This window comes from Paramisgurnus dabryanus, chromosome 14, assembly GCF_030506205.2.
Source record: "Paramisgurnus dabryanus chromosome 14, PD_genome_1.1, whole genome shotgun sequence".
Classification (NCBI taxonomy): domain Eukaryota; kingdom Metazoa; phylum Chordata; class Actinopteri; order Cypriniformes; family Cobitidae; genus Paramisgurnus; species Paramisgurnus dabryanus.
The window spans coordinates 2,221,212-2,246,850 of NC_133350.1; the positions used below are offsets into that span (position 1 = coordinate 2,221,212).

Sequence of the window (25,639 nt, forward strand, 5' to 3'; positions counted from 1 at the left end):
TTGTATGGCATTTGTCTTTTATTTATTATATAGTCTATCCCTGTACTATGTGTACTTGTACATGTGTGCAATATGATAAGCGTTAAGAAGCATGCTTTTAATGACTTTGGTTGTTTTTTGCACAGGCATTAGTTTTGGAAACTCTTGGGGTCCTTTCAGCAGTCATTTCCGCAGAGCATCACGTGATCGCTCTTTCCTGTCCGGACTCGGAGCACGCGATCATGGGTACGTGTGAAGCGAAAATAAAATCATACAAAACCATGTTGTTTTAGGTTTAATTACAATGCTGTCCGCATATAGAAGACGTTAAAGGTTTTATGCACACATGTAGATGTAGGAATGGTGGCTATGAAGTAATAATCGTAGGTAACTTTTGTATTATAAGAGCAACGTGCGGCGGCCATGAGCTGCTCGTGATGTTACAGGTCTGTACATGAACCTCAATGTGTTGGGATGATCGAAGATTTACGTTTAACTTTTACCGTCATGATCCTTTCAATTCCCCGTTTTTCTTATACATTGCGATATTTCGCGTTTGCTTTATGCTAATTTAAGATGATTTTGTCACACCAAATGTTAATGATGCATCAAGCCTGTAGGATGTGAAGTCTTAATATGATGACATTATTTATCTCTGCTCAGGTTTATTTTTATTGTTAACAATTAATTGAATTACTGTCCCTTTAGGAACCTAGATTAGAAATATAATAACTTGAATGTGATTTTCAAGGCCATAATAATGAAAATAAGTGTTAAATACACTCAGTGCTCATTTTTAACTTTTTTTGCTCTTATTTAACATCCACACATTTGTGACTATTTTATGTGTTTTTTTTCCTGTTAAAGGCAAGTGTCGTGGACTGCGTACTGCTAGAAAACTGCGTAACCACCGCCGTGAGCAGAAGTGGCATGACAAACAATACAAGAAAGCTCATTTGGGCACAGCTCTGAAGGCCAACCCATTCGGTGGAGCTTCTCACGCCAAAGGCATCGTGCTTGAGAAAGTGTAAGATTTTTAACATGAAGTCACATGTGAAGTGATGAAGGCGTTCGTCTGCAGTCAAATGCTCACATTTTCAGTGTCTTGTTGCAGTGGTGTTGAAGCCAAACAGCCCAACTCTGCTATTAGGAAGTGCGTCAGAGTCCAGCTGATCAAGAACGGCAAGAAGATCACAGCTTTCGTTCCCAACGACGGTTGCCTGAACTTCATTGAGGTAAATATTTGATTAAGTGATGAATCCACTGGATCTGGATTGATGTGCACTTGAATCAAGTAAATTCAGATTTGACTTCATTTGTCGTCGTTGTGTTTCAGGAAAACGATGAGGTTCTGGTTGCAGGGTTCGGTCGTAAGGGACATGCCGTGGGTGATATCCCCGGTGTACGTTTCAAGGTTGTGAAGGTGGCTAACGTGTCTCTTCTGGCTCTGTACAAAGGCAAGAAGGAGAGACCCAGATCATAAACTGTTCTTGTTGAAACCACAATAAAAGGAATGCTTTTCAGTTTCATAACCTGTCTCTGTTTCTTTTATAGAAAAGTTAAAAATTGTATGCTTGTGTCTTTATGTAATGCAACTCCTTCTAAATTTAACGTTTAATTGGAAGATTTTGGAATAACATTAGTACAACTGGGTTTCTTTGGCCAAATTATTACTGTTATGGGGCACAGGGTTTCAGGTAAAAATCTGTCCAAATTAAACCTTGTGTTAAAACAGCCTCAGAAGCTGGCATGCGTTTAAAGATTTTCTTTCCTCCGGTACAGATGTGGGAAATTATCTTGTTTCTGCCAACATGTGTGCGTTTCCTACATTGAGTCCAGATGGGTCTGCCCAGTCTTATACCATCACCATTATAATAATAGACAAATCTATTTGGACCAAGAGCACATTAGTCAACATGATCGTCATCTATAATAACCACTGAAGTTTAATCTGAGCCCTGCTGGTGCTCGAGGTTCATTGGTTTGGATGTTCTCGTGTGTATCTGGAGAAGTGAGCAGATGTGATTTGCTTTTGCAGTATTGAACGTTTGGGAATAAGGTGGTGGTGGTGAGGTAAACTCGTGGGATATTTAATAATTAAGGTTTACTCAAATCAGAAACTCTTATTAGAAAAGTACTTTGAAATACTCTTAAGATAATGTTTCTTAGCTCACTACAAGATCTTAGTACTCTTGGTGTGTGTTTCTGCTAATACTTATGTTTTCTGTGTATCTGTTATTGACTCTGTGTTTGTTTGAGTTCTGCTCGAGCAGTGTTTTGTGTTTTTGGGTCAATGATCTCAGAAACCGCTGTTGTAGTTTCTGCAACATTACCCTTTAAAGTGTGCATGGGTGTAAAGCACAAACTCTTAGTTGATTTCTTCTGCATTATGGCAACTAAAAATATTTGTTTTCTGGCTGACTAGATTGTCAAGACATCACTTGAATCTCAGAGAAAAATAATATTATAATCCTAATAAAGGCTTTTTTTAGGCTATCTATATTACATCAGTTTTCAGAGAATATGAATCGTGTTTGTCCATGAAAAACTCGCTAGCACAGTGCTGGAGTATTGTCATGATGTTGATCTTGTCTTCAGTTTTGGAAGCACAATTTTATTTTGTTTGTTATGCAGTCAAGTTCCTCATTAAATGTAAAGATTTTTAACTTACAGCAGGTGATAATCAATATTACAGCAATAAGAGTTGTTCACCACAATCTGACAAAAGTTTTTTAACCTCTAAGAAATAAAAGGTGCAACAAACCAGCTTTCCAAAGAATAAAAATCCTAATAAGTGAGAAAACACAGTTTGAAAAGCTACTGGTATAGATGACACATTGTCAATAGATGATGGTTTAGTTCTCATTTGTTTTATGGGGCTTTCACAAAGCCCTGACTGCTGTGGTGGTCATGGTCTTCAACTTTCTTCATCTTTAAATCGTTGATACCATAAAACAATCACAATGGATGTGGTGGGGTAAATGAAATGCCCATAAATAAAATGACCAGTAACACACAGATGAAGCTATAGAGGTGGGCAGTAAATCATAGGGTCATCATCAGTGTGTCCATGCTGTCAGAGGTCAAGGGTCATAAAACTTTTGTCACTGATAGATGTAACAGCTATTTCAGCAATCCATTATTTTCCTCCACAGTTCAAAACTGTAATACAAGATGTAGCACACATTCAGTGTTTAGACCTACAGGTTAGTTCAAATCACTAATCCTAACTAATACTAGAGATGCTTGCCTTAGTACAGAGAAATTAGGGTTAGCTGATAGCTCAGTTAGTTGGTTACAGATAGATTGCTGTACAGGAACAGTGCTTACACAGTAAAATCTTGTGTATTTGTTGTGCAGTGAGTGGCTTTGTGTTAAGTTTGTCTCTTACTGAAGGATTTGGCGGACGCTCAGTGCACCTGTAGGTTCTGTTTTCTCATCTGTTATGAGCTGTCATCATTTCTCACAGAGATCAATGCATTATTATTATTATTGTTTACAGAGGTGTCAGTCTTGACAGTATAGGAGACACATAGTAAACTGTGGAGAAATCAATACTTACAAGTGATTATTTGCTTCTTAATGAAACAGGAACATTACAGATAAAGGATGGTTTATTGATCCTCCATAAAAAGCTTGTTTTAACTCTAGTCTTTTGTTATCTAGTCTTTACCATTATGACTGTCACAGCTGGATTGTTGCAGAGGCTCTGTATGTTTTTAGCTAATGCCTTCTTACAACCTAAATTACATTTGATTTCATTGGATGCTTTAGATAAGCAAGAGTCAACCTGTTTCCAAAAACAACAAATGCAATATAATAGCGTACGTGAAATCTGTGAAATTAGGAGAGAAACACATAAGATGAGTTATAAAATGATGAAATATGTTTTGTTGGTGTCACCTAGAATATCATTTCATCTGCCACGAGAAGCTGAATTTTATTGTTTTTAACCTCACATCTACAGGAAAATGTCTGTTCTGTATTTTGTCTGTGATGTCTTACACTTCATTTGCTGTAATGGGCAGATTGAATAATTAAGGCATTGTTTTATTTCTCAAACTGAATGACATTCTGGTGTTGGGGTTTATTGTCATCTGTAATGTCTAATGCATTATGCATACTGATCTAACAAACACATTCACTTTAAATAAGAGTGTTGTTGGGATCAGTATAATGTGTGATTTTATATTAGGGGTTTGTTTGTTTATTTTGTGCTTCAATCAAAGTCAATCTATGAGATTATACAGGTATACTGTACTTTCCATACTTGTGGTATATTAGACAGACTGCATACTGAAGAAGCATAGTAGCCTACAGTATACATCTGCTCACTAAATAATACAAACAGGTTCATATCTTCACCTACTGTTATGGACAGTAGATCTGTCTATGCAGATTGTTCTGTGTATGTTTGTAGTTTGCATACTGACCCATTAATGTAACCGTATGAAGTGAAGTGTCCATACTAAAGTGTGTGAGGGTCTCATCACAGGTCTGGATTCACTCAAGTATTTATAGAAGAAGTGTGACCTAAATAACCCGGTGTGCAGTCAGACCACGTCCCCTAAAATACAGAGAGAGAAAGAAAACAACAACAGCTCCTTCTGTTAGAAAGGTAAAGTCAACATGTGTGTGCGTGTGTGTGTGTTTGTGTGTCTGTGTGTGTTTATTATCTTATATTCCTGATTGTGCTGATTACTTGAAGTCTATGTGTGGAGGTTTGTTTAGTTTTTACATGTGAAGACAGGTTTGATTCATTGTGCTATAATATTATGTTGATACACAAATGTGAAAGGACACACACACTCACACAACAAAGCAGTTCAATACATTACATTAATGTCTGGTTAACTGTAAATAAAACCTCGTGCGAACCTTCATGTTGTTTGCGATCACATGGGCTGCAGAAAGTTGGCAGATGTATTGGAGGTCATATGACATCTTAACATTCTCACAGGAGAGAAGAAGATCTGTGGAGAGTTAAACCATCAATGTAACCCAGTGTCATGGATCAGGAGACAGCAGGAGGGATTTTAGATCAGGATTTGGCAACTCAGCTCATGATTGAAGAAAGTCTACTGCAGGGCCACAAGCAAACCCAAGGCAAAAACTCTTCATCTGATGTTATTAGGTGAAAACAACAGTGACATCTTTCAAAAACATAAAGTCTCTGTGATGTTGTTAATACAGAAGATTTTTCATTATTTATCTGTAGGATCATTCACATCAGCCCAGAGAGAGAGAAGATTTTCAATGCTATTAAACATGGTAAGAATTAGGGATGCACCGATACCGATACTGGTATCGGGTATCGGCCTCGATACCACATTTTCTAAAGAACTTACTCTTTAAAAGTCCCCCGATACCAGGGATCGATACCACGGTCTGAGAAATGTCTATGTTTGAGCGACGTGTAAGGGGTTAATGCCTCTTGTGTTGTCCAAAGAGGCAGAGTTTACAACAAACTGGAAAACTAGTCCCTTGTTTTTTTTGTTAAATTATATGACTAAAGCTGTTACCTGTAAATTTAAATCATGTTTTTTATTAAGTACTCGGTATCGGTATCAGCAAGTACTCGTACTTGTACTCGTATTCCAAAAAAGTGGTATCGGTGCATCCCTAGTAAGAATATGATATTATATAAAAACTATTCAATGACATCACATTTAATGCTATTATTATTAAAACAAGAGTAAAGAAAGAAGAAATAAAATCAAACCAATGTTCTCTTATTGACATACTTTATATTTAGTATGTGTTTATCTAACAATATTTAGCTCAAACATTACTTTTTGACTTTTTCCTGATGATGATGATGAGTTATCAGGTGACGAAGGGTCCCTCAGAAAGCTCACAGTTTACCAGCATGCGTTCAGTGAAGAAGATAACACCGGTTACATCCCTTTACATGAAGCTGCAAGCCAAAGCAACCAGAGCATCCTTCACATCACATTTACTGGTCTGTTATGAGCTTTCTCTGTGTTTATCATCTTCTCATCTGACCTCCAGAGATGAATTACTGTCTGTACTGAACCTTCAACAGCTTCTCATGTGGAGTTAAAGGACAGAAGGACTCATCGGGGTAAGACGCCTCTTTTCTTAGCTGTGGAGAAGGGATTTTTAGACAACGCCTGTTTTCTGTTAGACAGCGCCTGTAGTCCAGATACCCTGGACAATGAGGAAGACTCACCTCTTGTTGTAGGTCAGTACACAAACCAGTAAAGAGTCCAAGTGTGATGATGCTTACAGAAGACATTTAAACCCCCATGACATTGTTGGATGAACTCAATTAATGTATAGAAAATAAGATGTGATTTACTGATATTTAGAGTCAATAAAGATATTAGGACAGGGACATTGTCATTATTTGATTGAATAAAATGTATACACACCCATGCAGACAACATGAGTATTCAATATTCAATCAATTTTGTCAGCGTCTAGTGGCATAAAGATAAGCCTTTATGTTCTTTCAGTTCAGTTAGGTTTAATCTTTCTAAGCAAATCTCTTCTTTTACAGCCATTAGAAACAACAATTATGATATGGTGAAGCTTCTGCTAAACTTCAATGCTAAAGTTAATCAAGAGGGAGCGCACAGAAGAACAGCCCTGCATGAAGCCGCTCGGCTGGGCCTGAAAGATTTAGTGGACTTGTTGTTGAAGTTTGGAGCTCATCCTGACCCCAGGAGCTCTTTCGGCCTGACACCTTTAGCATTAGCGGCACAGGCTGGACACCTGGAGATTGTTCGGACACTCTTACAGAAAGGTTAACAAACTTCAGTTATAAGCAGAATAATACACCACAGATGCACAACATCTAAAATCCATCAGTGTGCTGTGTTTACATCACATACAGTATATCTATACACTTCCCAAAGGATTATTAGGAACACCATACTAATACTGTGTTTGACCCCCTTTCGCCTTCAGAACTGCCTTAATTCTACGTGGCATTGATTCAACAAGGTGCTGAAAGCATTCTTTAGAAATGTTGGCCCATATTGATAGGATAGCATCTTGCAGTTGATGGAGATTTGTGGGATGCACATCCAGGGCACGAAGCTCCCGTTCCACCACATCCCAAAGATGCTCTATTGGGTTAAGATCTGGTGACTGTGGGGGCCATTTTAGTACAGTGAACTCATTGTCATGTTCAAGAAACCAATTTGAAATGATTCGAGCTTTGTGACATGGTGCATTATCCTGCTGGAAGTAGCCATCACAGGATGAGTACATGGTGGTCATAAAGAGATGATCATGGTCAGAAACAATGCTCAGGTAGGCCGTGGCATTTAAATGATGCCCAATTGGCACTAAGGGGTCTAAAGTGTGCCAAGAAAACACCCCCCACACCGTTACACCATTGCACCAGGTGTTCCTAATAATCCTTTAGGTGAGTGTATACTATTTACTGAAAGTATATACTTTACATATGTGATAAGACATGCATTAATGAGACACATTGGCATAAATTAAACCACAGGTTTGTTTGGTTTAGATTTATATCTAAGAATTGGCATCTATCTAAAGTAATGTTATCAAATTCATCATGATTTCACGTGTATTAAGCTTAGTCTCACATTTCTCATCATTTAAAAAAATAAGAGAACATCACAAATTTTTCTTCAAATAGCACACACGGATGCAATGCACCATTTGCATGCTTTTAGAATGGATAGAGACATGAAATCTATGGAGACTCATCTGATATCCTGGGCTGTTTTTAGTGCTGTACTCTTTCTGTGTATGTGATAGTGAATCATGAGAATAATAGCAGTTTTTGATCTTTAGGAGCTGATGTGGAGTCTCAGGCTCAGGACAGCGCTACAATCCTGTTTGAGGCCTCAGCTTCAGGAAACCCTGATGTGATTTCTCTACTGCTGGAATACGGAGCTGACGCTAACGTACCCAGACACACCGGTCATCTACCCATCCATAGAGCGGCTCACCGCGGACACCAGAAGTTAGTGTCATATCCTCCAGATATCCTCTATCGTGTAAAACCTCACTGCTTTAATTGTTTAATAAGATTCAGTCTGTTTTAACTACAAAGACTTTGAATTTATTCATCCCTTCAACCACACACCCTCTTTTCAGATCCCAGATGCTTTTTTACTGTTTTCAGAAGCTGTCACAGTTACAGTTTTTTTTCAAAGATTTTACTCACACCTGTCATACCCAAATATTCAGTACTGTGCAGACCCAATATAAAAGCACGATTTAAAAAGCAAGTTTTAATAAAAAAAATTTAGGTCATAGATTTAAGGGACGTTAACAACAGTTTTACACATTTATGCAACTTTTTCATCATTGTGTGTATTTTCTCTGTATGTCTCAGAGCTCTGGCTCTTCTGATCCCCGTGACGACGTGTGATGCTGTGGATGACAGTGGTATAAGTCCTCTACATTCAGCGGCCGCTGGTGGACACACACGCTGTTTGGAGATGTTGCTCAAGGCCGGTTACGACCCCAACTTCATGCTGTACCCGTGGGTACGCCGTAACTATGACGACAAGCGCCAGTCAGCCCTGTACTTTGCCGTGTCCAATGACGACGTCGCCTCCACCAGGGTACTGTTGGAGGCCGGAGCAATGCCCAACCAGGACCCAGTGAAATGCCTACAGGTGGCGCTGCGCCTGGGCAACTATGAGCTTATCAGCGTCTTGCTTCGATACGGTGCCAACGTCAACTACTACTGTCGGGTGAACACAACTCACTTTCCATCGGCGTTACAGTACGCCCTGAAGGATGAGGTCGTGCTACGGATGCTGTGTAACTATGGTTACGATGTGATGCGATGCTTCGATTGTCCATATGGAGAGGGCTCTCACGTTCCTGATGATTATGAAGGCTGGAGTAATACGGTCATTAAGGATACTCTGGTGATTTGAGAGTTTAAGAATGTTAATGTTTTTGGTAACTGTAGGAATCGTTTCTTGTCAGTGGAAGTAAATGATTTCTTTCTATCTCTGTAGTTTTGTGAGGTCATCTCTGTCTCATGGCTGAAGCATCTCTCTGGGAATGTGGTGCGAGCCATGCTGGACTACGTCGATCACGTGAGCTTTTGTGCTAAACTCAAGGCTGTCATCATGGAGCAGAAACAGTGGCCAGAAATCTGTCAAATTCAAGGTTTGTATGGCAACAATGTAGACAAAAACACATGGTGTTGAAAAATTCTCATCACTTGAAATGCAAAAAATACTTGAAAATATATAAAAAATTTCACAACACAAGCAAACTTTAACTTTGTGTTTTGATTCAGAAGTAAAATGTTAATTTTTCTGAATGGTTTGTGAAATTATTGTTTTTTGTTGTGTATTCACAGAGAACGTCCGCGGTTTGCAGCATCTCTGTAGGCTGAAGATCAGGAGCTGTTTGGGTCGACTGCGTTTACGAGCTCCAGTTTTCATGAGCTTTCTTCCTCTGCCAGACCGACTGAAACAATACATCTTATACAAAGAATATGATCTTTACAGTCAGCAGTGTCAAAGCAAATGAGATTTAGATGAATGTGGATGGGATGGGATGCTCCCAGTAATGTGAAGACTAGAAATGAAATAATGTGGAGAGAAACCTTTTTTTTTTTTGCTTGGGGATATTTTCATATTAAGGGGTTCCCACACCTTAGTTAACTTCAAATTCAAGGGCCTTTCAAGACCTTTCCAGGTCCAATACCCTCAAATTCAAGGACTAAATTTAGGGATTCATTTCAAGTGAGAGCAAGGTTACATCGTGTTACCTTTTAAGATAAACGCGGGAGCCAGGAAGTATATCGCTATCATAAATATTGCCAAAGACGGCGTTACAGAGACTCAAGAAGTATGGCAAGAGAGACGCAGCGTCTCGTTCCCTTCTCAGGGAAGAACAGTTACATACGTAACCAGAGACGTTTTCTTGTGTCAAACACAACTATGCAAAAAAAGCATTTTGGTATGAATCAACATTTGCATAAAGAAGATATAAACATTTAAAGCGAACAGTTTAACGTGTGTGCTTAAAAAGTCTAGAATTTTTATGATATTATCCTACACTACACAGGGAATAATATGGATTTTTCCAGAAAACTTCTTGCATAAAATAGATTCAATCACTTTCAATGACCTGTTTCTATGTATGTATATTTTCAAAAACTTTCCAGGGCCTTGAATTATTTCCCCCAGATTCACAAACTTTCAAGGACCCGTGTGAACCCTGCATATTGGTTTATAAGTGATGTTTTTGTGCAATAACATTATTCAGTCTGTGGTCTGATGAAGAAGGTGCAGCACAATACCAACACTGAGGCTGTGAACAACATCTAGAGCAGTGGTTTTCAAACTGTTTTACGACATTTTATAAAATACATAATTTTTTTTTATAAATTCTGTGCAATTAAACCTCAGAAAAATAAGGGATACATTGTACACAAGGGGGGCCGCGCCGATAAAGTTTGAGAACCACTGATCTAGAGAGGATACTTTATGGAAGGGAATATATATAAAAACATACATTTGTGCACACATACATATCTACTTATAAAGGAAGGTAAACTCAAGACTGGACTTCCCAGCTAAAAAAAAAAACACAGAAAATTCTATTGATTTTATTGGGAATTTTATTAGTTCTAATGGAATATGGCCCAAAACACACTACAATGTAGTGGTTTTAATTGTAAAAGCTAATGGTTCCTATTGGTATTTTAATGGAAACCATTAGAATTTTCTGTAATGGTTTTATTGTTTTTTTCAGCAGGGCTATAGAAATAACTTGTAGAGAGTGGAGTTTTTTTTAAATAAGAAATGTATAAATTATATTATGACTAAATCTCATTAAGTTGTCTTACAAACATACACCTACATAAACACCATAATCAGCAATATTTAATACGTTCCTAACATTGCATGTGATTATTATAAAAAACTCATTTAGGAAGACATCCAAAATATTATAAACATGAAAAGGTGTCAACCATAATGATAATATCATATTGGCGGAAGGCTTTTGCACAATACAAACAACAAAACATAAACAAGTAAATCAAGATTTAATTTAATATTTTAACGACAAATTACATTTTACAAACAAATGGCTTTTATTTATCAAAAACAAATCATAGACGTCATCACAGTATACACAGCGCCTCGTCCAATCAGCGGACAGAAGGAGGCGGGACTTCCGCGTTTGTGGGCGGATCCGGGTGGGTGTTGATTTGTGAGGAATAAAGCGAATGTAACCGTAAACATTAAACTCTTAATAAATAAACGAATCGATTATTGCGTTAGTTTTAATATCGCAGTCATGCATGGAATCGACAAACTACCGATAGAAGAAACTCTAGAAGACAGTCCGCAGGTAAACCATCAACATTTACTTAGCAGCAAGCTAATGAAAATAAATACATATAACATAACTAATATCAAAGATCAACTGATCTCATTCTTTAAAAGAAAACGGATCAAGACTCTTTTGTGTCTGATCGAGTGTGATCGGACTGATTCTGGCTTTACAGGACGGATTTTCAGCTGGTTAGCTTTTGCTATGATGGGTGGTGGACTTGGCAACAACACTTATTACAAAACAAACTGACATATAAATCATATGACAGAAGAAAACTTTAAAGATATATTAGTGATGGTGTAAAAGTATTGTTTGAATATAATATAAGAAAAGATTAAAGAGTGAATGATGGGTTTAAATGTCATTAATGGCATTTCCGTTTTAAGCTGAAAGCTTGACGAGGCTTTGACAGCCTGATGTTTACTCAGACTTAACATCTTCAGAATCATTCCTGCTGAAAAACATCACAGAAATGAATTGAATGGTTATTATAAGTATTGATTTGAATGCAAACTAAAATAAGCAACACCATTTTAGAATTTTGTAATGTTAAACAACAGATGTATAGATTTTCACCTCTTGACACAATGACATCATTAAAGTTTGTGCATGAGTTCAGTGTGAAAGTGATTTGAGCAGATGATGACGTGTTGTTTATAATGTCAAACTTCTCTTGTGTTGTTGTTCTCCACCTTTCTTTTGTTAATGAGCAATAGTTGTCATGCCAGTAAAATCTCTTTTAAAGTATTTCTGTATGTTGCTTGTTTTAGACGCGCTCTTTATTGGGTGTGTTTGAAGAAGATGCAGCTGCGATCTCAAGTTACTTCAGTCAACTCTTCACAGCCATGCAGAGGATCTATGATGCTCAGGTCAGATACACATACAGACAAATCTGCCAAAAACATGTCTGTCTCTTCAATACTAAATGAGATTATATCAAAACCACTATTTTAAGATTAGTATTTTTGAAAGTATTATTTGTTTAGTTGTCATAGATCACAACCTCAAACATTAAACTTATCACAAATTCATACATGTAAATGTAATGTTCTTTATGTAAACTCTTATTAGATTTTGGGTTCAAATGTGAATATATTTGCTGTTATGTGTTTGTGTGCAGAATGAACTGAGCGCTGCGACTCATCTGACCTCTAAACTACTGAAGGATTATGAGAAACAGGTGATTTCTATATCTATATCACAGTTTGTATGTTCATTATGTTACAGTTTATCTCTTAATTGCATCATAATCTCATGTTGTTGTTGTTATTATTGTGTTATACCACAGGGTTGTTCAATGCTTTATTCTGATTGGTTGAGAAATGTTTCACAGGTGTTGATTATTTCCTGTAATTGCACACCTAACCTGTCAAATGTCTTAAAATAACCACCAGATCAATGTCTGTTGTAACCGTGGTATAAGAGGAATAATTGGCTCCGGTCCTTTAAATTATGTAAGGAAATTATAAGAAAATAATGCACACCCAAGGTGGCAATGTGGCACGACGCGAAGCATCAAATAATTAATTTCAAATAATTCAAAGGACCAGAGTTAATTATTCCTCTTATACCACGGTTACCACAAACATTGCTCTGGTGCCTATTTTTAAGACATTTGACAGGTCAGGTGTGCGGTTTACAGGAAAATAATCAACACCCATGGAACATTTCTCAGCCAATCAGAATAAAGCATTGAACAGGCCTGTGGTATAATTGACAATAATGTACACCCAGTGGTTTAACTCTGCTTTGCGTCGTGCCACAATTCCACCTTAGATGTGCATTATTTCTAATAATAATTGTCAATTATTCCTTACGTCTTTCTCTGTATTTGTCAGCGTTTCCCTCTGGCTAGTGATGATGAGGTCATGAGCTCGACTCTGCAGCAGTTTGCCAAAGTCATTGATGAGGTCAGAATGACATCACACACTTGGTTCACTTCCTGTTGTTGGATGAGATTTCTCTTACAGTTGATGTTTGTGTTGTGTCTCAGCTCAGCTCGTGTCATGCGGTTCTGTCCACTCAGCTGGCCGATGCTATGATGTTTCCCATCACACAGTTTCAAGAGAGGGACTTGAAAGGTATAAGACAGCAATGCATTATGGGGGATCAGTGTATGTGATGTTACATTTTGTTACACAGCTGGAATATTGATTCTCTAATGAAATCTATTTGAGTTTGATTGTTTTTTAAGGTAACTAATGCTTTGCATAATGTTGTGTCTGTTAATTATTAAGCAGGATCATGTTGATTACTGTTTGCTAAAGCTGTTTGTTTAGTGATAAAGATCAAATGAATGTATATTATTCACAATTATTTTCCTGTTTAGAAATTCTCACACTAAAGGAAGTGTTTCAGATCGCCAGTGATGGTAAGAAGCTGTTATTATTATTATCATCTTATTTTTTAGTTAATGTAAATATATGTTGATGTGTAAAATAATGCAGAAGTTATTGATGCCGCATATTTCAACATTTCAGATCATGACGTGGCCATTAACAGATACAGTCGTCTATCTAAACGGAGGGAAAATGAAAAGGTTTTGGATTTCAGTGTTTTTGAAAAGATTGAACTGACTTATTTTAGATCAATAACTTACTTGTACAGTAGATGGTAAACGGAGAAACCAGTTTACTTTAATAATACACTTTTCTTATTGTAAACAATTTATCAGTGCAAGAGATAAAACGTTTGTACATGAAAATGTAATAACTTCTGTCGTATAGACTGAGACCAGACCTCTGTTTACCATCCAATTATTTCCACATGAAGAAAATCTAGTTACCCTTAACATACAAATAAAAGTGAAAGAAGTGTGTTTTTATGTTGACTATATGGAAATGAAAGTATGAAATGTGTTTATTGGGGATTAAACTCAATCTGAAATCCACTGCAGGTGAAATCTGAAGTGATGGAGGATGTTTATACGTCCAGGAAAAAGCAACACCAGACCATGATGCACTACTTCATCTCTCTCAATACACTGCAGTACAAGAAGAAGATGGTGATGTTGGAGCCGTTATTGGGTTATATGCAGGCACAGGTCTTTATTCTGATGTCATGTCTGATAACATCTGATATTGTATGTATTATAGTTCATGATAACAGGCTTTTCCTCTCTTTTCATCAGATCAGTTTCTTTAAATTAGGATCTGAGAATCTGACGCAGCAATGGGAGGATTTTCTCACTAACATTGGAACCAGCGTACAGAAGTAAATCCATTATCATCATCCTCACGTACAGGACTGATGAATCTGCCATCATACATTACATTATAACAAGATTTGTCCTACTGTATTTAAACTATTGTACAGCGCTGTGTAATATTTAACTTGTGGTTTTCCGATGCAGACGATTTTTTTTTCATACATTTGCATAAAGTCTGTTTGCAGACTGTTATTCAGAGAACCTTACAGAGGTTCACAGCTAGAGTTCTCCCTCCATCAGATGTTATATCTGTGTTTAATCAGACACCAGCGAGTTCATCTCTTTTTGTGTTTATAGCGTTCGCAGAGAGATGGACAGTGAAATCGAAACAATGCAGCAGACGATTCAGGACATGGAAAACACCAGCGACCCCCTTTACATGCCCGACCCCGACCCGAGCAAGATCCCGGTCAACCGCAATCTGACCCGCAAGGCCGGATACCTCAACTGCCGCAAGTAGGAAAATATAAATCCCTGTCAATCACATCAGCATTCATATAAACAGCAGGATTTCATACGAGTCTGTGTTTCTCACCCACAGTAAAACAGGTCTGGTTTCATCAACCTGGGACCGTCAGTACTTCTTCACCCAGGGTGGAAATCTCATGAGCCAATCACGTGGAGCCGTGGCCGGAGGTTTGGTCATGGACATTGATAACTGTTCTGTTATGGCGGTCGACTGTGAGGATCGGAGGTTCTGCTTTCAAATCACAGCGTTTGATGGCAAGAAGTACGTAACAGATCACTTACTAAACCTCTTACCGTGTGTATATAACACAAACTAATTTAACGAGTATCTGTCTTTACTGCAGGGCGGCCATATTACAGGCAGACAGCAGAAAAGACTGTGAGGAGGTAAAGGATCATAGATCTCATTTCATCTTCCTCATTCCTCAAATCCAGTGTTGGCCGGTGACTTCTCTTCTGAGGGGCGCTAATTCAAAATATGTGTTTGGTGCATCCTGTGAACCTATGGGCATTACGTGTCATGTCAAAATCCATGCGTCGAAAAGGTTTATGATTAAAGAGACGCTCATGTTCCCAAAATACTCACAAGACACTAACTTAACACTAAACACTAAGCGAATATCTGGCACACTCTTATCATAAACCCCTTTGAAGCATCTGCATCAGGCCTGTATTTTGACATGACACATGCTGCATATAGGTTCACATGACGCGTCGAACACATACCTGTATTTTGACATGATGAGCCACACACTTAAATACATGTTTTGACAAGCTTCACATCATGAGCCCTAGAAAAAGTCACCGGCCGCCACAGTTCAGATCTCATTATGAATATAAATTATATTAAATGCTTTATCTTCAGAGTTTTTTGTTGTGTTTAAATCTTTTCAGTGGATTGCAACAATAAACAACATCTCTAAGAGGATATACCTCAGTGAGAATCCAGAAGTAAGCGTATACTTTTAATTCTGATCAGTCACGTACACCTGTGGTAAAATCACTGGTTCAGATCATACGGTGTTTGTTTAAGTGTTGAAGTTTTCTGTCGTTAGGAAATCGCAGCGCGAGTGAATCAATCTGCTCTTGAGGCCGTCACACCTTCACCTTCATTCCAGCAGCGTCACGAGAGCTTCAGACCAAACACGTACGTCTCAAACTCTCTCACAGTTTTTAATATCGTACCATGTTTTCTCTCTCAACACTTTTCTTTACTTATAAAGTCAAGTTCGACCCAGAGCGGTCCGGTCGGGCAGTCAGTGCTCCGCAGGTTCTGATTCTCCAGCGTTGTCCTCTCTCTCTCTGGATTCGCTGGTGGCTCCGGACACGCCCATTCAGTTTGACATCATCTCACCCGTTACAGAGGAACATACGAGTCAGATGAAGAGCGGTGCTCAGGGAAGGTCTGTGCATTTATTTGTGATTTTAAAGTAAATGTTACCTCTTGATTTATATGACAGAATTTGTGTAAATTTTTGTGTTGTATTTTCAATTTGGTGGAAGAAGAATTAACCCGTTTGGAGAGTCTGGAGGATCACAGTCTGAAGAGAGTGAAGGTACAGCGTCTTATAATCACTGAATCGCACATGACTGATGGTAAATGACGCTCTTCATTTTGAGTTTGTGTTGAATCTTCAGACTCGATCCTGCACCAGCTCTTCATCGTGAGGTTCTTGGGCTCTATGGAGGTGAAGGCCACTGAGAACGTAGATGTTATCTATGAGACCATGAGACAGATCCTGGCAGCTCGAGCCATCCACAACATCTTCAGAATGACTGAATCTCATCTGCTCGTCACATGTGACTGTCTGAAGTGAGTTATGGATGAATTAATGAATGGTTTGATGGATGGATGAATGAATTGATTGATGGATGGATGCATAAATGAATGGTTGGATGAATTGATGGATGGTTGGATGGATGGTTGGATAGATGGATGAATGGATGGATGAATTGAATGGATTGATGGATAAATGAATGGATGGATGGATGGATTAATGAATGGATGCATACATTAATGATTGGATGAATTAATGGATGGTTGGATAGTTGGATGAATAAATGGATGGATAAATGAATGATTGGATGAATTAATGGATGGTTGGATGAATAAATGGATGGATAAATGAATGATTGGATGAATTAATGGATGGTTGGATGAATAAATGGATGGATAAATGAATGGTTGGATGAATAAATGGATGGATAAATGAATGGTTGGCTAAATAAATGGATAAATGAATGAATGGATGGATGAATAAATGAATGAATGGATGGATAAATGAATGGTTGGATGGATAAATGAATGGTTTGATGAATTAATTGATGGTTGGATGAATAAATGTATAAATGAATGGATACATGAATGGATGGATGGTTGGATGAATAAATGGATGGATAAATGAATGGTTGGATGAATTCATGGATGGTTGGATGAATGGATGGTTGGATAAATAAATGGATAAATGAATTCATGGATGAATAAATGGATAAATGAATGGTTGAAAGAATGAATGGATGGATAAATGAATGGTTTGATAAATGAATGGATGGTTGGATGGATGGTTGGATGAATGAATGGATAGATAAATGAATGGATAGATAAATGAATGGATACATGAATGGATGGATGAATTGATTGATGGATGGATGGATGGATAAATGAATGGTTGGATGAATGAATGGATGGATAAATGAATGGTTGGATGAATTAATGGATGGTTGGATGAATGGATGGTTGGATGAATAAATGGATGAATGAATGGATGAATAAATGGATAAATGAATGGATAAATAAATGGATTGATGGATGGATGGATGGATGGATAAATGGATAAATGAATGGATACATAAATGGATGGATGGATGGATGAATTGATTGATGGATGGATAAATTAATGGATAAATGAATTGATGGATGGATTAACGAATAAATGAATGGATGGATGGATAAATGAATGGTTGGATGAATTAATGGATGATTGGATGAATAAATGGATAAATGAATGGATGAATAAATGGATAAATGAATGGTTGGATGGATGAAAGAAAGGATGGATTAATGAATGGTTGGATGGATAAATGAATGGCTGGATAAATAAATGATTGGATGAATTAATGGATGATTGGATGAATAAATGGATAAATGAATGGATGGATAAATGAATAGATGGATAAATGAATGGTTGGATGAAAGAAAGGATGGATCAATTAATGGATGGATGGATAAATTAATGGATGGATGGATGGATGGATTGATGGTTGGATAAATGATGGATGAATGAATAGATGAATTGATGCATAAATAAATGGTTGATGAATTAATGGATGGATGGATGGATGGTTGGATAGATGGATAAATGAATAGATGAATGAATGGATGGAGTGCAGATTGTTACATTTAGAAACACTTCATTGTTTAAACTGCATAGCAACACCCTTGCAACCAGCACTCATGTATTTGTAGTTGTTAATTTATACAGGCGGTTAACCGTTTTCTGTCACTTTAAACAGTTTGTTTGTTAATTTTCAGACTTATAGACCCACAGACACAAGTCACCAGACTGCGGGTGAGTCATCAGCCAATCATTTAACAGCACACGGGCTGATGTTAAACAACAAATGATTGTAGTGTATATTAAAATATTGTGTGTTTAGATTGTGATTCATGTGTTGATCTCTTGTTGTGTCACAGTTTCCTCTCTCCAGTGTCGTCTTGTGTGCAACTCATCAAGAAAACAAACGTTTGTTTGGTTTCGTGCTGCAGACAGCAGGAGGTCGAGTGGATGGACGAGCCGTCACAGTCTGCTATGTGTTTGAGTCAAACAATGACGGAGAAAAGGTGCAAAACTTCTGACTTACACTTCGGCTGTAAATATATCCGTCCCAATTCGAAGGGTGGTTCCTTAGAAGGACGCAACCTCGAAAGCGAGTACTCGTTCTTTGAAGGTCGCAGCCTCAAAAGTCCACAAAGAGAACTGAAATGAGATGATCTAGCCTTCGGAGGATTCATAAATTGCGTCACCTGCTGTGGAACCAGAAAAATTTAATTTATTTTAGAAAATATGACATGTTGATGTAGATTAAACTAACCAACATCTAATCAACCTTAGAAATATACGCACACATACACAGAATAATACTAACACAAAACATAACTTATAATACTAAAACATTTTTTCTGCTAAATACACACTATTAATTAAAAAACGTTTTTATTGTTTATTTTAAAATATCCAGCCGTTATATTTAGCCATTTCAGGTGTGCAACGAATCTTGGATAGCCATGGCTGTTAAGGATCCATTTGTTCTATCCCTTACAGCGCTAAGAAACAAGGACTCATTTTGAGGCTTCATATTAAGCATCCTTTGAATTGGGACGACCTTAAGTTATGCTGCTGTCATGCAAGCGTTCGTAGAATACAACCTTTAAAGGTTGCAGCCTTCGAATTGGGACACAGCTTTATTGAATGGATTCATGTGTGGATAGAGAAATTGTACAGAAATAAAGTAAATGTTAGCTACTGCTATAGTCACATTATTAAATATATATAACCTATATATCATTGCATTAAGAATATAAAACCAAAAAGCATTTGTAAAAATGTTTTTAATCTGGCTCAGATCTGTGACAGCGTGGGACTGGCGAAACAAATCGCCCTTCACTCTGAGATGGTGAGAAAATTATAATTCCCTTCATAACGCTCACTTTAACTGTGTACCTTAACGTTTTTATTAAACTATATTCACATATCATGTTATTTTACTAACTATTCTTGTGTATTTGAGATATGTCTATACAGCCCTGGATATAACTGATAGTACATTTTAAATTTTGTGTGTGTTGTGACAGGACCGCAAAGCCACACAGAAACAAAGAGATATGAACAAGGTCAAAGAGAAACAGAAGGAGGAGCTAAGTAAACAGAAACAGATAGAAAAGGTGAGTGACTCTCTTAACTTCTGACCTCAAGTGTTTAAACAAACGTTTGTTCACTTATATAACTGTGTGTGTAACAAATGAGGAAATCCTGAGTTTAAATGTTCACAGAGCAAGTTAATTCAAATATACACAACAAGTTTTTTCTGCGGGTTACAGGTATATATTTCACAGCAGCAGTTATTTATAATAATAGATATTATGGTGGTCACAGCGACTTTAAACCAGGATCATCCAGTCAGTATTGAGCAGGTTTGGTTCATATAAATACATTTAATTTCATAGGATCTTGAAGAACAGAGCCGTTTAATAGCCGCCTCCAGTCGGCCCAACCCACCAGCTGCTGACGGACAGGTCTTAGTGCTTAGCAACAGCCCATCAGAGGACAGCGAAACTGGGGAGGAGGGACAGAAAAAAGGCGAATCTGAGGCCTGACACTCAGGTAAAAATGAGATGATTTACAAAAATCAGCGTCACTTTATGTTTTTTTAAAGGGTTTTCCAGCAGGATGAAAGATTTGATATGTTACTGCAGATTATAAACCAACTCAAAATGAATGCATTGATATGTGGACACTTTGGGACCCTCCCCAAATCTTGTGTTATTTGTAATAATCCTGTATTTTTTACTATATCCGTTATTGAAATTAAATGAGGGGTTTTTATATGTATGTGTGTTGGGATCTATTACCATTATAAAACACATACAGTTTAACGCTGACATTGTTTCTTTATTTTGAAGATGTTGCACATATAAATGACATTATTAATACTGTGTTTAGTGTTTTAATGCTGTGTGTTTTCTTCATGTCACATTACCAGTGAGAGAATTCAATAAGATTGTATAAGGTTATATTTGATCTATAGAGCTGCAGTCATGGTGTTTTCTCATTGACTTTTGTATTAACACAAACACACTTGGGTTTATTACTAACACTTCCTATATTTCTTAAGATTTAAGTTTAATATTTCTAAATGATCATGGTTAGTAAACACATAAGATTCAGCTTTATTAAACTCTAATGTAAACACTGCACTTTGAATTTATTTCACATCACTGTCATGTTTCTTTCTCTCTGAATTGGAAACACTAAAACACATATTTTTGTAGTTACTTTTTTCTTTATATTTGTTTTTTTTATGACCCAGCTGTATTAAAGACCTCTGTTGCATTTAAACATACTGGGACAATAACCCAAGCAAATATTTCAACTTAAGTTTTAATGTGTTAACTTCTTATCTGTATCTTGCCTTTATTTCAAGTGGACAGGGATAAAAATGACTCAAAGTTCTGATTGAAATATTTTGTCATTTATTGCCTTGATTTATTTCATTGCTTGCTTTAAGCATTTAACAGAATCATTTCAGTTTTCAGAGTTTCATTCACAACCAATGTGTTACTGCGGCTGAATGATGCTTTGATTCATACATCATGATGATTCAAAAACAGTAAAGAAATGTTTGTGTTGTGTGTAAATGTCTCTGCAAAATCAGTCCATGATTTATGGGTTTCATTTAAGATATTGGTATTAAAAATCTATTTGAAATGAGCTGTTTGTCCTTGTGTACACTGACTCTCTACAAAGATGTTAATGTTGTTTTGTGTTTTTTTTTATATAAACTTTGCCTTTAACAGTTTTATAAATACACGTTGATTCATTTTCTTGCTAAACTCAGTAACACAATAGTGCACCTTAACTCTTTGTGTTGTATGGTTGAAGTGATTTGCCATTCATTTCTAATGAGTTTTCATTTGGTTTGCATTTAAACAACTCTAATTGGTAATTTCTTTGCAAAACAATGGAGATACAGGAGCTGTGCTGATGCTCTCCAAGAGCCCAAGACAAATAAACAAGCAGCTCATTTATTAAAAGCAGCCAAGCAACGAGACGCGATCAATTCACCATTGAATGAAACAATTATTGCACGCGGCTTCCAGCAAATTGCCAAGCATCCATTGTGCCTTTGTGCTCCACAGCATCTTTCTCCATGCATGTCAAGAGAGAAAGGGAATATTCAGCAGGATTAGTTTAAACGGCATTAGGCTTTATTATTATTGTAAACTCGTGTGGTAGAAAATAAGGTAAATAAGATTAAGCACTAGTTGACTGCGCTCTCATAATGCTGGAGATGCTGCAGAAGGAAATGAGAAGAAGATAATTCCTGGGAATGGGGCCTAATTTTCTACCTGGTGGGTAAAAATAATGGCACATCAGCGTTGTTTTGTCCCCTTCAATAGCGGCTTTAAGGGATTCGGTGTCCCCAGAAGAGATAACAGGTTGGTGCTTCAGGTCGGGACACTGAATTACCTGCGGATCCAGAGACCCCATGGTGAGGTCCGGCGATTCACATGTAAAACATTCAGACTCGAGCTTAGATTAGTGACGTTAGCTTGGGTTTATAAAGCCGAGCCTCGAGCTTTCGCGTCAAACCAGACGAGAAGACACCTGGCATCTCCAAATGACCTCTCTTACCATGAACGCGCACCAGGACAACCCGATGCCCAGACAGTCCGTGTTCACCATCGACAGCATCCTCGGATTAGACAGACCTGATCAGAGAACAGTGTTTTCAGCTCCTTATCGACCGTGGACAGGTAAAACGAATGATTCTTTTGAACCGATTCTTGTTGATGATTCATTCAAATAGATTGACGTTTAAAATAACGATGTGTAAACAACACTGTGACGACACTAATAATAAATGACTTTTATAAATGAATTAAAAATGTTTATATTGAGAGAACTGAACCGTTTCGTTTTTAATAGCCTACCTGTCCGAACGAATCGATTGTCTGAACTGACTCGACTCTTTACAGCTCACGTATAATTCTCCTTTATTTCTTTCAGATGTGAAAGCTGGATGTCAGACGCGTCGGATTATTGCAGACAGTGATGATTCAGTTGATTTAAGGGTTAATGAAGACTACAGTAAATCTTCATCAGGAGAGACTTACAGAAGAACATTAAACTGGTACATTGGTCGCAGGCCGAGGACAGCTTTCTCTAGTGTTCAGGTAAACATCTGTGACATTTTTATAAACATAAATAATTCATGTATATCAACAGTTCAAATCTTTATTATGTAATGATTGAATATATGAGACTCAGGTTTCTTTTGAATTCAAATAAATACTGATATGTGATACGGTTTATATTTTCCATGGATATAAAACCCTATAATACACTAAACGGACACTTTTACTCTGATGTTTTAATTGTTTACATCTATTTTTATCCAGATCAAGATACTGGAGAGTGTTTTCCAAGTGAACTCATACCCGGGCATTGATTTACGTGAAGAACTTGCTAAGAAACTTCACCTGGATGAAGACAGAATTCAGGTAAAGATATTTCTAAGATCAATTCTGATCATCCTTATGTTTATCTTAAAGAACAATGGCATAGAAAATCAAAATTATTGAAATAATTTATATTATTCAAGTGTAGGAAAACGTTTTATTTAGTTAAGTAGTGTTTTATTGGATTAGTTACATAATGCTGAACAGATAACAGGTAAGAGGTTTATGATGTGTTTGCTGTGGATGATTGAAAAATGTTTTTCTGTGTTTGTTTTCTAGATTTGGTTCCAGAACAGAAGAGCAAAACTGAAGCGTTCACACCGAGAATCTCAGTTTCTGATGGTGAAAAACGTCCTCAATGATTTACAAACCAGCAGAGAAAATCACTAAATATTCAATCACGTTTACTTTCATTGTTTATCTGTTGTGATGTTGTAATATATTTTGTCTTCTACCAAATTATGTAATTAAAACATTTTCACAATATCTTGCTATGATTCAAGTTGCTTATGAATAGTTTTTTGTGAAGGTTTGGTTATTTTTTTTAAATGTAGGTAAACTCTGAATGTCCTTTTGTAAGTGTGGTAAGGTTAACATTATCTTAAGGTAAATACCCCCCCCCCCCCGTTAAACTAATTTATGTGTTGTAACCTTAGGGCTTGGTAAACCCATTAAGTATTGATTAGGGAGCAACAGGGGGTTTCTATCTAGACATCCACATTTGAATCAGACTTTGAGGATTTACCATTACACAATTCAGTTTATAAAGTCAGCTTAATATTATTTAATTTTTCTGAGTAGATCAAGTTTGTTGCCCAATTTAATAAAAATGTTAACACATTTATAGATTTACTTAAAAAAAATAAAATTTATTATATATTATAAAATATAAGCATATCTATTTTTATTTTATTTCTTTATTATTTAAAATATACATTACTGATGTGATCAATAACACAAAATATTGCCAAAGTTTAAAATCATAACTGAACACTTGGTGGCGCTAGAAAGTAAAGCACTGTGTGTGTACAGACTAAAGGCCAGTAAGGCATAGTAAACTGATTTTGCTCTGAAATAAACCATCTAAATTAATTACAGATTGATAATAGAATAACAAAAGAAAAGACTTATTTATAGAGAAAGATCCAAAGCATCTTATAGAAACTGCCTATGAGATCATATATCAAACCTACAATCAATGCTACATGTTTCTTTTAGCATGAGATAAAGATTAAGCAAACACAATAAGACACAATATTAAGGCAGTGTTGTTTAGTTTACATGTTTATTTAGGTCCTGCATTATGAAAGTATCATAAAAGTGTTTTTGTGGCATTGCCGGTGGTCAGGTTCTTTCATGTATGTGTCAATAGTATCAGAAGCTATAAGTGGAAAGAAGATCTGGGCGTATCAGCACAGACAGAGGGGCTCAAATGCCCCTTTTTCCTTTTGCCTCCAGTTTTCTTCCTTTGAAGTGAAACTTGATAGTTGGATGCACATTGTGCCTGTTTGCTACAGAGCAGATGAGACAAACTTTATGTCTTTGCTTCTTTTTTCAGTATTTGAAATACTTTTGCACAAAGCTTATATTTTCCAGGGGATGCATATTAAAAAAAATGAAATACAGTTTATTTGTTTTTTATTTCTAACCCACTAATACTGATTCTACTAAAGCATTGCTAATCCAAAAGCTTGACAGAAAGACACATTTCTCAAAAATGAAAATTTCACATTCATAGTATCAGGTGTTATATAGCATAGAAATATCTGACTCTGGCGTAGAGCAGTGGATCTCAAGGGGCCTCAGTTTGATGACATTTTATAAAATACATTAATTTATCATAAATTTTGTGTAATTAAACATCGGCTATTAAAAAACAGCAGTACATTGTATGATTTAATATGCTTTGTTTAATTAAAATGTTTTATGTCATACATTTTCTTTGGGGGGTGGGGGCAAAAGGATGCCCGTACACAAGGGGACACACACACACATGTTATGTTTGGAGCAAAGTGTTTGCAGTATTTATACTCTAAATGATTAGGTTTTAAGATCTGCTACCATTGGCAAAATATAGACTAACACTACATACTGCAAGGAATATGGTTCTACACCATTGTTTGCTTCTTCCTTTATATTTATACAGAAAATTATTAAATTATTTTTATATGACACACAAAGTAATCAGGTCATGTGACAACAGCACTACATGGAAGGTGTGTTTGACGTCATAAGGTGTTGCGCAGGCCGATAAGCTTATGATCTGAAATACCGCGAGAGGGATTTGAGTGCAGGCTCCTCAGTATTCTGTTGAATCGTTCTCGCGAAATTATGATGTCACATGATGATCGGTTTACGCAGCGCATACACACGGACGGACGGACGCGCACACACACACTCCACCACGCAAGGCTTGTGCACCTCGA

At 36.9% G+C, this 25,639-nt stretch overlaps 4 protein-coding genes across 4 annotated transcripts; all 4 read left to right on the top strand.

Annotated features, from left to right (window-relative positions):
- Positions 1 to 125: 125 nt before the first annotated feature.
- rps23 (ribosomal protein S23) lies at positions 126 to 1,511 on the top strand. The gene is made up of 4 exons (XM_065259306.1): positions 126 to 225; positions 847 to 1,006; positions 1,094 to 1,214; positions 1,316 to 1,511. Exons 1-4 carry the CDS (start codon positions 222 to 224, stop codon positions 1,460 to 1,462), a joined length of 432 nt encoding a protein of 143 aa, XP_065115378.1. The 5' UTR covers positions 126 to 221; the 3' UTR covers positions 1,463 to 1,511.
- A 2,949-nt stretch (positions 1,512 to 4,460) lies between these two features.
- asb14a (ankyrin repeat and SOCS box containing 14a) lies at positions 4,461 to 10,774 on the top strand. Its single transcript, XM_065259301.1, has 10 exons — positions 4,461 to 4,597; positions 4,940 to 5,113; positions 5,198 to 5,250; positions 5,810 to 5,941; positions 6,026 to 6,184; positions 6,503 to 6,748; positions 7,774 to 7,945; positions 8,321 to 8,864; positions 8,958 to 9,111; positions 9,308 to 10,774. Exons 2-10 carry the CDS (start codon positions 4,989 to 4,991, stop codon positions 9,478 to 9,480), a joined length of 1,758 nt encoding a protein of 585 aa, XP_065115373.1. The 5' UTR covers positions 4,461 to 4,597; positions 4,940 to 4,988; the 3' UTR covers positions 9,481 to 10,774.
- A 154-nt stretch (positions 10,775 to 10,928) lies between these two features.
- appl1 (adaptor protein, phosphotyrosine interaction, PH domain and leucine zipper containing 1) lies at positions 10,929 to 21,462 on the top strand. The gene is made up of 22 exons (XM_065259300.2): positions 10,929 to 11,313; positions 12,069 to 12,167; positions 12,419 to 12,478; positions 13,137 to 13,208; positions 13,292 to 13,379; positions 13,628 to 13,669; positions 13,779 to 13,837; positions 14,195 to 14,341; positions 14,429 to 14,511; positions 14,804 to 14,962; positions 15,048 to 15,236; positions 15,319 to 15,361; positions 15,869 to 15,925; positions 16,030 to 16,121; positions 16,198 to 16,377; positions 16,481 to 16,530; positions 16,613 to 16,787; positions 18,507 to 18,543; positions 18,669 to 18,815; positions 19,598 to 19,648; positions 19,827 to 19,916; positions 20,199 to 21,462. Exons 1-22 carry the CDS (start codon positions 11,260 to 11,262, stop codon positions 20,346 to 20,348), a joined length of 2,124 nt encoding a protein of 707 aa, XP_065115372.1. The 5' UTR covers positions 10,929 to 11,259; the 3' UTR covers positions 20,349 to 21,462.
- A 134-nt stretch (positions 21,463 to 21,596) lies between these two features.
- On the top strand, positions 21,597 to 23,761 carry hesx1 (HESX homeobox 1). Its single transcript, XM_065259302.2, has 4 exons — positions 21,597 to 22,508; positions 22,762 to 22,928; positions 23,154 to 23,255; positions 23,493 to 23,761. Exons 1-4 carry the CDS (start codon positions 22,373 to 22,375, stop codon positions 23,601 to 23,603), a joined length of 516 nt encoding a protein of 171 aa, XP_065115374.1. The 5' UTR covers positions 21,597 to 22,372; the 3' UTR covers positions 23,604 to 23,761.
- Positions 23,762 to 25,639: the final 1,878 nt, after the last annotated feature.